Here is a 16,191-nt window from a genome sequence, read left to right as displayed (position 1 = left end):
ATGAGCTGGGTGGGGGTGATGGCACACGTCTTTAATCCCAGCACTTGGGAGGCAGAGCCAGGTTCATCTCTGAGTTTAAGGCTAGCCTGGTCTACAGTTCCAGGACAGCCACAGGTATATGGAGAAACCCTGTGTTGAAAAAGAAAACAAAAACAAAAAAAAAAATCTGAAAAAATACGATGCCTGTGCCACCCCTGACCTGAGGGCAGTCCCACTAAAATGCTGCTTTTCTTGCTTCACTCCGCTCAGCCAAGATCAGTTTCCACAGATAACGGAATAATGTCCAAACTCATTTTACGATATCCTTCAGCTGCAAGTCAATCAATCTCGTTGGTTCCCATTAGCCTGCCTCACCCATACCGAGTATGCATGCTTTACAGGTTTGGTGAAAGGAAATGCACTCTTTTGAAGGACAGGCAGTGTGTCCTGGCAACCCGAGAGGAACAACATACAAGATACCTTAATCTGCTGGTGTCTTCTTTCAGAGTGGGGCATGAGCATCAGACAAGCCAGTGCGAAGGCCGGAAGCTCTAACTGGACATACTGCTTGGCGACTCCCATCATGTCGAGGTCATCTGAAACTGGGCATCTTGGAGAGAGGCAGTAATTAGTTAGCAGCTTGACGGATTCCTAGACCACATTAGCCTTTCTCACTTTCCACAGAGCTTCTGGTCCACTGTCAACCACTCTAAACGCCTAAGTGCTGGTACACAGCACATTCTTACTCTAAATGCCTAAGTGCTGGTACACAGCACATTCTTACTCTAAATGCCTAAGTGCTGGTACACAGCACATTCTTACTCTAAACTCCTAAGTGCTGGTACACAGCACATTCTTACTCTAAATGCCTAAGTGCTGGCACACAGCACATTCTTACTCTAAACGCCTAAGTGCTGGTACACAGCACATTCTTACTCTAAACGCCTAAGTGCTGGCACACAGCACATTCTTACTCTAAACGCCTAAGTGCTGGCACACAGCACATTCTTACTCTAAACGCCTAAGTGCTGGTACACAGCACATTCTTACTCTAAACGCCTAAGTGCTGGTACACAGCACATTCTTACTCATAAGGAATGAGCCTTTGAGAGCAGTCCCAGCACCTGGGAGGCAGAGGCAGGAGGATCAGGCCAGCCTGGTCTACAGAGCGGGTTCCAGGACAGCCAGGGCTACAAAGAGAGACCCTGTCTGAGGCAGGTGGTGGAGCAAAAAAACAAACAAGCAAAACTTTTAGATGCCCACGATCCACGTGCCAGCACTGCAGGACTCAGCAGGAGGAGGCCCTGTGACCCTGCAATTCCATCAGGCACTAATCCCTGAGTGTTGTGCCCATCAGCTTCGGGGAGAACTTTCAGCACACGTGAAGAATGGTGGTGACAGATAACTGAAACCGAGAAGTAGCCATGGCTACGGGGGCCACTGTGTTCAGAGACCCCGACTGGGAAGGAACTTCAAAGCCACAGGTCTTACTTTCTTATAAGAGAACACACGTCTACTCACTCTAGGATGGCGATGAGGCTCTCACAGCAATCTGATACCTGACTGGGTCTCAAAGGACAGGAGGCTGAAGAGAACAGGAGACAAACACACAGGCACTCAAACGTCAGTGCTACGGTCAGCCCGGCAGGGTGGCTCACCCTGTAATCCCAGCCCCTGGGAGGCTGAGCAGGAACACTGCTTAAAGCTAGCCTGGGCTACAGTGCAAAACTCTTGTCTTACCACAAAACAACCCAAAAACGCTACTGTGAGTGTTCAGAGGCCAGCAGCTTACCTGACAACAGAGGAATCTGGATCACACGCTGCCAAGCCTTGCTGAAGTATGGAACCTGTGGAAATATGGGCACTGAGGAACCCATGTCCAGAAGACTAGAAACTGTTTTCTTTCTACAGCAATTTGTACAGTGTTCAGTGTAATGTAGAGATGACATCTTTCTTAAACACACACCCTGGTGAGGTTGCTCAGTGGGTATAGGTGTCTGCTAACAAGCTAGACAACCTGAGTTTGATCCAGGGGCCCAGATGGTGGAAAGTGAGACCTGACCCCCACAAGTTGTCCTCTGATGGCCACTCACACAGTGTGATACACACGCACCCACACAAAATAACTAAGTAAAATGGAATAAAAAATAAATGTATAGAAGGAAGTGGGTATGATACATGCAAATAGTATGCTTTTTCACATATGGGACTCAGGCAAAGACTATGGACTCTGCAGGGTGGTGGTATCCTAGAACTAACACAGAAATCAAGGGTCTGCTATATTTGCATATATTACTTGGTACTAAAAGAAATGAAGAATGAAAATGCTACAATGTAGTGTTTAGCTATAGGAGAGAAGCCAGACATGGAAGATCACATATTGTGTGAGCCACGTGATGTGAAATGTCTAAAACAAACAAATCCATACAGGGATCAGGAGTCACTAGGGGCTGGATGAAGGGAAGGATGGCTATCAGATATGGGGCTCTTGTTCTTTTTTTGGCAGTACTGGGGACTAAACCTAGGGCCTCATGTATGCTACCCCAAGCTACAGTCCCAGCTCTGAGCTTTCTTTCTGAAGTGGAGAAAACATCCTAGTATTAGCCAATAGTGATGGCTGTTCAACTCCGTAAATACAGTAAACGCCACTTAATGATATGCCTTTGAAAAGGGTGAATTTTACCGTAATAAACCAAGATAGATCTCTGTGTCCTGAGACTGAACAATCTCTCAGACACTCCTGTTATACGGAAACACCACCTTAAGGGCTAGAGTGACAACTCAGTGTTTAAGGGTTTTGGCTGCTCACGCAGATGACAGAACCTCAGTTCCCAGCATCCATGTCAGGTGGCTCACAACTGCCTGTAACTCCAGTTTCTGGCCTCCTCAGGCACTTTACTCATGTGTGCGCATGTGCACACACACACACACACACACACACACACACACATACATACACACACACACACACACACACAAAATTAAAGAAAAATAGCACTTTAAAACATGCCTGCATTTATGTCTGTACACATATGCACACAGACACCAGTATGCTTTTATAACAGGAAAGTACCTCCAGAAGGATTAGTAAAGGAGAATTTTATTGTTTTTGTTTTTTGAGACAGGGTTTCCCTGTGTAACAGCCCTGGCTGACCTGGAACTCATTACATAGACCAGGCTGGCCTTGAACTCATAGAGATCCACCTGCCTCTGCCTCCCAAGTGCTGGGCTTAAAGGCATGCTCCACCACATCTCACTTAGTACAGGAGAGTTTTAATGTTTTCCTTAGTATATTCTACAATTCTAATGAACTAAGAATAAATTACCTACTTATTTTTAAAACCTTTAAAAAATTATGATTTTAGGTCAGCCCTCTTTGCTTCTCGTGATCCTGAATGCTGGATGGCAGACTGAGTCAGAGTTCTCCAGAGAACCATGCTGGACTGAACCACACCTCTCCCAGATCCTGTAACCAATCCCTTTACTGGCTGTAAGTTACCCCAAAATAAACCTCCTTTTAACTACCAGAAAAAAAAAATTATGATTTTATTTATTGTGAGCAAGTGATGCACCACAGTCGGAGGACAACTACCATGTGGGACCCAGGATTCGAACTCAAGTTGTCAGGCTTGCTGGCAAGTGCCTTTACCACTGAGCCATCTCTCACTGGCCCCCTAAATGATCTACCTCTGTACAAGGATTACGTAGGCGCACAACTCATGAGACTGAAGAAGAGAGAACAGATAAAGGCTCCAACTTGAACGATCTTCAAGGTCTATGAGGGGCAGTCCAATGTGTAATCAAAATAAATCATTCTGTAACAAAGGCTAGAGTAGTCCCAAATGACTCCTGAAGCCTAGGGAACCCAGGCGAAATGCCAGCTGAGGATGCTGGGACACCGTCCTACGCTGACCTGTTCTGCTCTATACTGAGAAGTTGATGACTCAGCACAAGGTGCCCAGAAAACGCAGAGCACAGGGATTGAACTTAATGAAATGTACCTTCAAGGAGACGCACATACCTGCCACAGTGAATGGATGCTAGAAATGGAGGATAAGACTTTCCTTAGGTAGGGAATCTATAACAGGAAAGAAAATTTGAAGATGTGAAGGATTACCAGAATGCTAAACTTCCACACCTCAACCCACAGTATTGGACTTTTTTAAAAGCTGCTTTTGAGACAGGCCTCACTCCACAACCCGACAGGGCTGGGGTTGCAGGGCACCACCACATCTTGCAATAGTGCACATTCCCCTTTTTCTTTTGGAGACAGGGTCACATGTAGCACTGGATGGCTTCAAACTAGATACGCAAAGGAACATGACTTCACATCTCTGATTCTCCTGCCTCTACCGCAGGAGTGCTGGGATTGCAGACAGGGCACCATGTTGGGTTTCTTGCAACGCTGGGTATGAGACCCAGGACTTTCCTGCTGCCTGTCAAGCAGTCACCTGAGCCGTGTTCCCAGCCCCTCACGGTCATTTCCAGTGTGACTTTCTCTAGTGGTCTTTAGTCAGGCAGGAGCCCAAGAGCAGATGCTTGCAGCATGTGTCAGTAACTGGTGCTCATTCAACACGTGTTGGGGATGTCGTGCATCAGGAAGCCCCAAGTCTTACTTACCATGTTGAAGCCAAGAAGCTTCTGCAAGAGCCCGTTCCAAAGCTGCAGGTCATAGATTCTGTACTCTAAGCAAAGCTCTGTCACCAATCGTACTGCCTGAAAGTCAAAACACCAAACAAGAAAACAACAAAGTAACATTGCTTTAAGACACCAGTAAGCCAGTCCAACAGCCTTTGAAAAGGTAGAGTACCTTCATAAAACACATGGACATAACCCACAAATGTCTAATGCCCAGTCTCAGTGAAGGACTCCATTTCCTAACTAATGAAAAGAGAGGTTCTTCTCTTTCCTGTTTCTAACCAAGAACAGCCCGCCTGCTGGCCTCACTCCTGTCCCAGCTCCAACTCCATCAGTGACTAGTTCCCCAAAGGTGACTAGGCGGGAGAGAATGGCACCCCTCCCTATAGGGTGGGCCTTGGAAGGAGGCACAAGTGATCTTCTTGTTTACAGCATGACTAGCCCACGTACTCTAAGAAGGGTGGAAAGGGCCTTCCAAATTGCCCTCTCATTCCATACGGCAGGCCCAGACACAGGAAAGGTCTGGGGCACTGGACCTACTGGGGGCAAAGGGCTCTGGTCAGCTGAGGGGTGGCAGGTGACTGTAAGGAAAAGGGGTGCCTTGCTTGGCCATGCTCGCTGACCACATACATACCATAGGTTCGTGGCTGTGGTTCTTCCACAGGCCCTTAATCATCCCCTCTTTGGGACTGTTGCAAAATAACTCATATGTGATGGGAATATTCAATGTCTCAAATGAAGCCAGGAAGGTTATACACTTCAGATAGGATCTGGAAAACAGATGTGTTTGTAAGGACCATTCTTATGGTTCACATTTATGTCTAAAACCAAGGCTACCGCAGGGGACAGGAGGCGATCTTGTTTCGTGTCTATTTAGGCTTCCAGATACCTTCACAGGATAGGGCATAGATAGAAATCCATTTAACAAGAAAACATTAGTCTCTGAATGTTGCTAGGAAACGATGGAGACAAGAAGTTCCCATAGGCCTGTTTCCCCTTTGCTGAAAGGTCAAGAACCAAGGTAATAGGATGGCATTTACACAGCAACTAGGAGGCAGCCATTCATTCCACCAAGGGCTCAGAAGTTATGGCTGAGAAATAAGTAGAAAAAATAAAATCTGTTTGCTTCTTTCTGATACAGTACATCAAGTTCTACTTACTTCATTTCTTCAGTGGGCTTTTTGAAGAGAGATTCTATCATTTCCTTGTTGGCCAAATAAAAGAGACACTGAAGAGCTCGTGCTTTGTGGGCGAAGGTTAACTGGCGCATGCCCAGTGTCTGCAAGACCGAGAGGTTTGGAGAGTCAGGCGGCAGACCTGCAGCCGAGGTCAGGCAATGGCTTCAGCTTAGGTAACGAGAACATCCCTTCCCCTGGATATTTTTCCACTTCTCTTGAACTCAATTATCTCCGCTTTAACCAGTGCAGAGTGGAGAAAAGAGCACTTCAACATGACCCCTGGAGAGAACTCCTGAGACTCTTTCAGGAGGCAAAGGGCCAAAATATTAAGAGGGCTCTTTGTTTTCTGCCTTTTACAAGATGTTGGTATTTGTCCTTCTGGTGCTAACAAAGCAGTGGGTAAGATGTCGTGCGGAATGAAGACAGTGACACCCCCAGCTGCTCACAACCACTGCCAGCACGGAAAACCAAAGAGGACTTCCCTTGAAATGATGGAAGCCTGATTGTGCTGTTATTTGCTCTGTAGAACAGGCTGGCCTCGAACTCTGTGATCTGCCCCTGCCTCCCAAGTGCTGGGATTAAAGGTGTGTGCCACCACCACCCAGCCCTTGAAATGTTTTCGATGAAACAATAAAAACTAATTTTCTTAATCAGTCAACTCTTATATTTATGCATCAATGAATGCACCTCTGAATACACGTTAACACCAATTAATGATGGTGCATTTGTTAGTATTCTTCTTGGCAGAACGGGCATCAGGAGGAAAGCACCCCTGCTGAGCCTGAGCTAACTGGCCCATGCACACTGGCCATACTTGAAGACCGACTAGAGGACAGACTCTCTTGTAGAGCTGTCACGAGCTGACATCCGGGACCGCAGATTTCCCTCCTGTCCCTCTCAGGACCATGTGCCGTGGTCCTCACCCTCCCTCTGCCTACTCCAGCTGCCTCACAAGATATTGTTAGCTGGTGCAGTAGCTCATACTTGCTACTTCAGCACTAAGAAGACTGAGGCAGGAGGTTTGCCAGGAGTTTGAGATCAGTCTAGGCTACACAGTCTAAGCCAGACTGTATCTCAAAAAACAAAACAAAACAAAACACAACAATAACAAAATCAAAATAAAAATAAAATAAAAAACAAAACAAAACTCTCTCCCCCTACCCATCACCAAACTACCAAGAAAACTGCTATATTAAAAATCATGAAGACTGAAGAGTTTGTGTGTCCCCTCAGGTAGACTGAAGTTTAGCATGGGGAGAGGCTAGTGGGTGATTAGAGGCAGAGCAGGTCATACGGGCATGGGGACAAGAGAAGCTTCTTCCCAGGGCCAGTTTGTACAGTGCCCTGGTATCAGCAATGCTGGCTGATCAGGGAGTTAGTATCCATGAACGAAGTGCACCTCTGGGAGCTACCAACAGGTGCATCATGGGGCCTGCTAAGCAGATGCTGCGTTCACGGTACTAAGTGGAGTGTGGTGTGTGCAGTGATCCCTGCTTATCAAATAACATCACTATCTGGATTGTGTTTACAAAACCAAGTGTGAAAAAATACACAGGGGGAAAATGTCAAGCCGAGATGCCCACATGTTCTGATTGAGTTTCTAGAGCTTACACTTGTGGCAGAGGTGGCAAATACAAACAGCATTCTTGAACTATAATCAATCGGACGAGACTGCAGGAGATACACGACTCTGGGGGGATAAAAGAGAGACATTTTTAAACTTAGAGATACAATACAACAGAGCTGTGCTTCTGTCTGCAGTAAATGGCAACATCCTAAATATCAGCCAGAAGTACACGGGCCAATGGCATTCCCTTTCAAAGGTGTTTAAACTTTTTATTTTAAACTTCTGTTTACTTCTTTTGTGTGTGTGAGTGGTTTGCCTGTATGTGTGTCTGTGCACCATGTGTGTGCCTGGTGCCTGCAGAGGCCTGAAGAGGGCATCAGATCCCCTAGAATTGGAGGTACAGATGGTTGTGAGCTGCCATGTGGGTGCTGGGAAGGAACCCAACCAGTGCTCTTAATCAATGAGTCATGCCTCTAGTCTGGATGGTTCACTTTTTCTTGAGTTCCTTCACAGCTAAAGAAGACAAGGTCTGGAACAAAGGCGGCTTTCAGAGATCTCTGTAACACGGCCCGCTGGCCCGCCAGCCTTCGAGAACTACTGTTGACACTGGAGCCTGTGGCACAGGGAGGGCACACACGGGAGACTGTGTTCACGGGACCCAGGAGGACCTGGTAAGTGACAGAATCCCGACTCTAGCTCCAGGGCTGGCAGGCCACTCCTAGGAAGGTCCAGAGGGGTTAGACAGGCTGGAGGAGAGGGAGCTCTCAGGTGGAAAAGACATTTGCAGATACGCTTTGGGGATTCCTTCTGTTGTGGTTTCAAATGCTTCTAAGGCTTTCCATATAACTGGAGCATGAGACAGGCCAGGAGCTGTATCTGAGTTAGACAAAGGTACATATACCCTTAAAAGACTAAGCAAGAAGCCAGGCGTGGCACACACCTTTAATCCCAGCACTTGGGAGGCAGAGCCAGGCGGATCTCTGTTGAGTTTGAGGCCAGCCTGGTCTACAGAGTGAGTTCTAGGACAGCCGGAGCCACACAGAGAAACCCTGTCTTTGGGGTGTGGAGGCTAAGCGAGAGACAGCCAGGCCCGGAACTGCACACCTGTCATCTCAGCACTTGGGAGGCTGAGGCAGGAAGATTCCAAGTTTAGGATCAGTGTAACTGCCCACACAGTTAGATCTGGACTAAAAAAATATGTAAAAGTAACAACTCCCCCTCCCAAACTGCTACTGAGGTAGGTTCAGAAGGAAGGAGCCAGACAGTTGGTAGGTGACTGGCTCTGCTCAAAACTAGGAACAATTATCTTTTTGTCTGGGTTTTGCAAGTCCACCTTCACTATTTGATTTTTGGAGAGGAGGCAGCCACGGGGCCTCGCAGGACTCTTAGCTACTTGTGGTCTAGGGCAGGAATGGCACAGAGCTGGCAGCTTACTGCCACACCCTCTTCCCATGCTGGGGCCAAGCATCAATAATAGGCTACCACATTCCTTCTGATACAAGTCTCGTCCTCTCAACAGAACAAGCGGTGAGCACATTTGACGAAAGTATACAACTCCTAAGATCTTGGTCACAGACGAAGGAATCTGTCTTGTATCTGAGTCATGACATGTTCTAGAACACAAGCGTTCACAGGGCCCTGGGGCCAAGGTGCTATCTGAGAGAAAAGTTTCCTTTGCTTGGGACATTCTCTGTTACAGAAGTCCTAGAACTTTCACAGGGGGTTCAAATCCTCAGTCTCAGCTATTGACTCCCTCCCAGCCTGTGGAGACTCTGCCATAGCAATGGATGGATGATTCTTCTCTGAGACTCTGACCCAAGTCATATCAAGAAGTCTTTTCAAATCTAACTTCTAAATCTGTTTCCTAATAAGATCCTTACTGGATGTCAAGTGGGAGGCCACAGTGAAGGAAAGCATACCTGTGCAGTACTTCATCCTCTTCAAGTTCAAAGAACTCTGACGCTTTCTTTGAAAACAGAGAAGAATGAAAGTTAAAGACTGTAGGTTATGGATACACAAACTTTCCTCTTAGTGCAATATACATGACAAAAAAACCCAAGGTACAAAACTATGTTTATAGGGCTGGAGAGCTAAGAGTGCACTTGTTACTCTTGCAGAAGGCCCGGGTTCGATTCCCAGCACCCACATGGTGGCTCACAATTGTCTGTAACTCCAGTTCCAGGGCACCTGACATCTTCTTCTGGCCTTAGCAGGCATCAGGCATGCATATGGTGCACGGACATGCATGCAAGCAAAACACTCATACACACAAAATCATAAAACGATTAACGAAAACCAAAACTACGTTTATGTGGAAAAAATACTGTGATTGCCTAATGATGACTTTTGCTTAAATGAAGGTTCCATGCTCATCATTCACACAATAAATACATTCTGGGTACTTTTTAGGTGAAAGTCTAATTCTGAGCACACACATGGCCTTAAGTGCACAAACATTTGGGTCCTCGTGGAGGTGACATTTGTTGGATAAATTTTAAAAGGAATGGAGCCTGGTATGGTAAAGCAAGTCATTAGTCCTAACACTGAGGAGCAGAGGCAGGGGAATCTCTGTGAGTTCAAGGAAAGACTGGTCTATATACCATGTTCAAGCTCCAGGCCTGACAGCCCTATAAAACAAACGAAAAGGGTCCCAAGATTTGTGTGGGGTTTTTGTTTTGTTTTTGAAATAGAGTCTCACTACATAGCTGAGGCTGGCTCCTCCCATACCTCAGCCTCCCCAGTGCCCAGGGTCTCAATCAGACATGCCAGCCAGTGCTGTCACTGAGCTACTCACAGAATTTAGTGAGTCAGTCACTCACCAAATTAACATGCATTCATCAGGGCTCCCACAGCACCGGGCCAGGTTTGAACCGTGTGAGGCATGGTTCTTAGTTGCCAGACCTTTCAGTTGACTACCTGAGCTAATGTGGAGCTTGGCTCACAGAAATGCTGGGTGTAGACATGAGCTTACACTGTGTCCCGCAGAAGCAGTCACTGCTCTTGGTAGGATAGGCTAGCACTGGACTCAGGCATGCAGTGTTTACACAGTGGCATGGAGCACTGGGTTCAATCCCCAGCACAGCACAGACCAGCTGTGGGAGCACACACCTCCAATCCCAGCACTTGGGTGGCCATTCTTAGCTACACGGTGAGCTAGAGTCCAGCCTGGGATACTGAAGACCTAATGTTAAGCATGGAGCTGGAGAGATGGCTCAGTGGTTAAGAGCACTGGCTGCTCTTCCAGAGGACCTGAGTTCAATTCCCAGCAACCACATGGTGGCTCACAACCATCTATAATTAACTCATAGGTAAAGGCTCTTGTTGCCAAGTCTGAAGTCTGAGTTCAATCCATAGGACCCACTTGGTAGAAGGAGAGAGCCGATTCCCTTGAACAATTTGAATATAATTAAAAAAAAAGTGAAAATAAGAGCCAAGGGCTGGGGATGTATCTCAGCAGTAGAGCTCAGGCTTGGCACTCAACGGGTTCAGTATCCAGCAGAGAAGTCAGTCAACCAGCTCAGTAAGATAAAACAAACAGAAACTGCCCAGCTACAGTAGTCTCAGCTCCCTGGGAGGCTGCGGTGGAACTGCTCTCCACCAGGAGTTGGAAATAGTTTGGGCAAAATATTAGCATGAAAAGTCCACTAAATATATACTTAATTTCATATTAGTTACACCATTTTTTTACAACTACGTTTCAAGAATATTATCTTCCTACCTAAGCGCAGGAATTATAGAATCTACTTATCAAGTTCTACCTGAAAATTCAGAGAAACTAGTGAAAAATCTGGATTAAGACTAATTTCTTCCACAAATGTTAGATGCTAATTATACTATTTCTAAAAAGTCAGCATCATGTGCCGCCTATTGTGTTCTGCTGAAAAGAACACATCACCTATACAGTGTGACTAAAGCGCATACGCTACGTTAAGTCACAGAAAAATGTGAGCAGAGCAAAGATGACATTTATAAAGCAATTGGCCTGCACCCTTCCAAACTGCTAATGCGCCACACAGCTAAAACATGTTAAAAATCATCAATGTTGCTAAGCTAACATGTGGGGGTGGGCAGATGAGGTAAGGGGAAGAATTTGTAGAGAATTTTATGCTGTATTATCTCAAAACATTTCCCCTAATAACTACAAAGGGAAGAACAGAATGTATTAGAGAAAGGGACAACTTAGTCAAGACGTGCATCTAAATTAACATAACCTGTAAAGAGAGGACAGAACTGACTCCACAAACTTGTCCCCTGACCTCCATGTGCACATGCGCACATAAATAACACACATGAGTAAATTAATACCACCTAGAAGGGCCAAACAGATATATTCTCCCAAATATCATATACCAACATCATTTATGCAGCATTGTCTCAGCATTTAATCCTCTGGCTTTTACTTTTGAAACTGAGTCTTTAGTAGGTAGCTCTGGTGGTCTAATTTGGCTGTGTAGACAAGGATGGCCTTACACTTGCAATGATCTTTCCACCTTTACCTCCCAAGTGCTGTGATTTTTCTGATTTTTTTACAATTAAAACTGTAGTCGTTAAGCAAATCCCTGCTCTTAGGGAATACACACTTCAATATTAAGGGGCCAAGGGACATGGCATATGCAATATACTCTCCAATGGAGAGAAATGAATAAAAAGGACAACAGAACTAGAGGATGAAGTATATGCAGAGAGATGTTAGAAACTAATGAATCTGGGTAAACAGTGTATAGCAATATTTCTGCACTGTTTTTAAACGTTCCTAATCCCACTTTAAATCATTTCAAAAATAAAAAGTTAATCACATGAATCCAAGTCAAAAAGCAGGCCTCTTCTTATATGTAAGAATGTGTGAAGTCATGAGCTGAGCCTTTGAATAGCTCCAGAATAACAGAAAGGAAAAACAAACCACCTCATTAAACTCATCAGGTGACCTGTGACCTCTGAGGAGTCAGATGTGGTGGTACGGCCTATAATCTCAACACTTGAGGGGGCTGAGGTGTTAGAATAAAAATGCAAGGCCAGCCTGAGGTATAAAGCCAGACTGTCTAGGAGGGAGGCCAGTCTGTGCCCTCTTTGGAGAGCTGTGTCGTGTGGAACACAAACTCAGCTCCTATCTAACCACATACTTGGGGCTGTGAGCATTCACTCACCTCACCAGGCATTGTTGAGGGACACAACCATTTCTCCAACAACATGTCCCAAATTTTTTCCAAATTAATTTCATTGACTTCGGCTATTTCTTTAGCTGCTGCGTGAATATCTAAGACAGTCAAGACAAAAAAGTACGAAAGTGAACACTCAGGCTTTCGGCATGTGACAACTGGGAATCAAAACAGAGGGTCTTCCTGGACCAAAAACCACGAAGCTTTGTTCCCACCGGGATAATCTTTGCCAGATGAAGTACGAAGTCTTTCGCTTATGCTGGGATGTTCATAGAGGCTCACGATGAGATGTGCTGGCTTTCCTACTGCTCTTAAATATTCCGGAACATTCAACTTGTGGGCTATGAGCACGGCTTCGGTACCCGAGCGCCGGAACTGGAGATAAAGCTTCTTCAGCAAGGCCTGGGCTTTTTCACATGTCTCATCCTTAAAAAAAATTCCAAATGGAGAGAAAGCCTTCCTGTAAAAATCTCAAGGGAGGATGACAATCCATCTTTAGCCTTCATGGGCCCTCCCCACTTTATCTGCACCCTAAAACACCCGTCACGGCAACTGTGGGCTTTCTTCTCCCTTCTGGGTACTAGGATAACGGGGGATGAGATCGCTGCTCAGCAAGCATGGTTCAGACTCACCTGAGATGGGATGTTTTGTAGCCATCTTTCAGCCAAATACAGGCAGAATTTCAAGCTAGTCATCTTGAAGGGGCCTGGAAGGACAAAGGTCTGTGAGCAAATCTAAATCCTGAGACAACACGTTACCAAAGCAGCAAAAACTCTAAAATTATAAATGAACACCCAGTAAAAATAAAAGATGAGGGAAATGAGACAGCAGGATTCAAGACAGAAACCAACAGCACGGAGACCCTTCACAGCTTCCAGTCCACGCCTGGTTCCTTACGAAGTTTTCTATGGATGTGGCGGCAGACGGCATAATACCATCCACACTGCCTTTTCGAATCTTTTCAAACAAGCTCTGAATGGGCCCGATGCAATAGACTTGGGCAGCTTGTGAAAATCCCTTCAGACACCGGAACAGACCAGGAGCTTCCAGCCAGCTCCAGCTGATGAGCACTGGGAACTGAAACCGATGACTGGACAGAACACCTGCCTGGCATGTACAAGACCCGGGATCGATCCCCGGCACTGCAGAAAAGGGACAGAGCCGAAACCCAAACCATCAGCCGGCAATTCAAGTCCCAGGAACGGAGTGCGGCGCACCTTCTGGGATCTCCTGGGTGAGGCTGATGGCGATGGCCACGGCCCACTCCGGGTTGACTATGGATAGGAGGTAGGACTCGATGGTCTTCGTGAGCTTGTCCACTTCCTTGCTCATCAGGGCTGATGACTTGGCTTGTGCTAACTTGAGCAGCTTTGGCTTCAGGCTTTTCTCAAAAACGTGTTTGGCTGTAGACACGTAGAGAGTGTCTAGGGAGAACTTCAGAGAAGGAGAGTGACGGTGAGGGGGAGGTGGTATAAGCTCTCTGGGCCAGGCTCAGGGACTGCAGACAAGAAGCTCCTTAGCAGGCCCCGCCCGTTACCTTCATTAGCTTAGAAATTAAGAGCAGGGTTGGAAGCGACTCTTCACTGAGCTCTGAGGCTGGAAAGGGAAGTAGAAGGACATGACACGTGAGAAAAAAATTAGTTAGCTATTAAGTAAAATTCCTAGGAAGTTAATGAACATACAGAGAATTTTCCAGAAGTTCTGTGCTGTGCCAAATAATATGAGGTGGAAAGGCAGTCTAGTCTGGGCAGCAGGCGGCAGAGTTATCACGTGCTCCAGCATGTACTGGTATTCGAGGTCCACTGGGGGCGAGATTCTTCTGTATGACTTCAAGTGTCTCAGAAGATTCAGAGCCTGTGTGGAAGCGAGCAAGAGGCCTGTGAGGGTCACCCTGTCCTGGAACATCTGCACCACGTGCACTTGTCAGTGGCCCCTGCCACAGTGCCTGCGAACCTGACCTCCACATGCACGTGGTGGCACATGTACGTGCCTGATACACACGCTATCAAAACCAAGTCCATGTCTAGTTTTCCCTGTATGGCTGGCTCCTAAAGCATGCTATATGAACACTAGAGACATCACATTCAGAGGAACAGAGGAGGGTACCGTCTGGCTCACAGAATAAGACTTGGGCAGTTCCAGACAAACTCTTCAAATAGTTTGGGACAGAAATCAAAAACCACTGAAGTTGGAAATTTTCATTATTAATTACTCAACTTATTTTTGAGGTGAGATCTTACTATGTTTCCCAAGCTAACTCTAAAATCTTCCACCCATATAGTAGACAGAAAGTGACCAGTAATCCCAGTACTGGGGAGGTAGAGATGGAAGATCAAGAAATTCAAGGTCCAACTTGGCTACACAACCAGTTTGAAAACAGCAAGCCAGGAAGGTAGTAGCGCACGCCTTTAATCCCAGTACTCTGGAGGTAGAGGCAGATGGATCACCGAGTTCAAGACCAGCCTGGTCTACAGAGTAAGTTCCAGGACACCCAGAGCTACACAGAGAAACTCTGTCTCAAAAAAAGGAAAAGAAAAGAGAAAAGAAAGAAAGAAAAAGCAGATTTAGCTACATGAAACCCTGTCTCAAAAAACCAAAACCATGGGCAGGTAAGGTATCTCAGCAGTGCTTGCTGTACAAGTCTGACAACCTGAGCTGAATCCCCTAAACCCTGTAAAGGTGGAAGAGAGCGGTGATTTCCCACTCACCTTTAACTCTCAGGTGGTGTGCATATTGGCGCGCGCACACACACACACACACACAAATGTTTTTAAAAATGGAAAAAGCAAAAATCATTAAATAAACAAAAATAATAAATGAATTAAAGAAAACTAAGGGGGTTTGTCAGGAATAAGTTGGGGAGAAGTAGTGGTGTAAATATGATCAAAATACACTGTATTCATGCATGATTTCTTTTCCCCCGAGATAGGGTTTCTCTGTCTAACAGCTCTGGCTGTCCTGGTATTCACTTTGTAGACCAAGTTGGCCTTGAACTTGGCTGAATTCTTCAAGAATTAAAAATATTACATTTTTAAAAAAGAAAATTAGCTGGGCGGCGGTGGCGCACACCTTTAATCCCAGCACTCGGGAGGCAGAGCCAGGAGGATCTCTGTGAGTTCGAGGCCAGCCTGGTCTACAGAGTGAGTTCCAGGAAAGGGTCCAAAGCTACACAGAGAAACCCTGTCGCAAAAAAAAACAAAAAAACAAAAAAACAAACCAACAACAAACAACAAAAAAAAGAAAATTATTTAGAATTAAGTTCAGAATCTAAAGGGAGATCAAAGAACAATCCAGAAAGAACCCGGATAATATTCTTAATATTATAATAATTATAATATATATTATAATATCATAATAAACCGAAGCACAGAGATGAGTTTCAGTCTTTAACATTCTTTTATACCTGATTAATGTTCACACTGGTTATCTTTTCATTGGCTTGTTCCATAACTTTCAGTACAACTTCAATCATTTCATAATCATACGGGTCCAGCTGCACAAAAAGCAGAAATTGGTCAAAACATGAGAAGACACTGTCTTGCTCACATGTGCTTTACTTGGTAATGCTCATTGGTACAAACAGCAAACAAGCTTAGCAGGCACCGAAGCCCAGGCTTAACTCTCACCTCTAAAACGACCTCTACCAGGCTAAGTAGCCACGATTAAAATGTCT

General features: G+C 45.6%; 1 protein-coding gene across 1 annotated transcript in view; it reads right to left on the bottom strand.

Annotated features, from left to right (window-relative positions):
- Kntc1 (kinetochore associated 1) overlaps positions 1 to 16,191 on the bottom strand; it is a 77,092-nt gene that overhangs the window by 4,844 nt on the left and 56,057 nt on the right. The window contains exons 45-60 of the mRNA XM_059249551.1: positions 15,922 to 16,011; positions 14,201 to 14,372; positions 14,056 to 14,114; positions 13,736 to 13,952; positions 13,151 to 13,224; positions 12,734 to 12,944; positions 12,507 to 12,616; positions 9,282 to 9,328; positions 7,407 to 7,485; positions 5,778 to 5,896; positions 5,252 to 5,387; positions 4,600 to 4,695; positions 4,001 to 4,057; positions 1,772 to 1,826; positions 1,501 to 1,564; positions 460 to 589 (exon numbers count right to left, since the gene is read on the bottom strand). Of these exons, the coding sequence (XP_059105534.1) occupies positions 460 to 589; positions 1,501 to 1,564; positions 1,772 to 1,826; positions 4,001 to 4,057; positions 4,600 to 4,695; positions 5,252 to 5,387; positions 5,778 to 5,896; positions 7,407 to 7,485; positions 9,282 to 9,328; positions 12,507 to 12,616; positions 12,734 to 12,944; positions 13,151 to 13,224; positions 13,736 to 13,952; positions 14,056 to 14,114; positions 14,201 to 14,372; positions 15,922 to 16,011 (1,716 nt within the window). The remainder of the gene's footprint in view (positions 1 to 459; positions 590 to 1,500; positions 1,565 to 1,771; positions 1,827 to 4,000; positions 4,058 to 4,599; positions 4,696 to 5,251; positions 5,388 to 5,777; positions 5,897 to 7,406; positions 7,486 to 9,281; positions 9,329 to 12,506; positions 12,617 to 12,733; positions 12,945 to 13,150; positions 13,225 to 13,735; positions 13,953 to 14,055; positions 14,115 to 14,200; positions 14,373 to 15,921; positions 16,012 to 16,191) is intronic.

This window comes from Peromyscus eremicus, chromosome 23 (genome assembly GCF_949786415.1).
Source record: "Peromyscus eremicus chromosome 23, PerEre_H2_v1, whole genome shotgun sequence".
Lineage (NCBI taxonomy): Eukaryota > Metazoa > Chordata > Mammalia > Rodentia > Cricetidae > Peromyscus > Peromyscus eremicus.
This window is presented reverse-complemented; position numbering and strand designations above follow the sequence as displayed.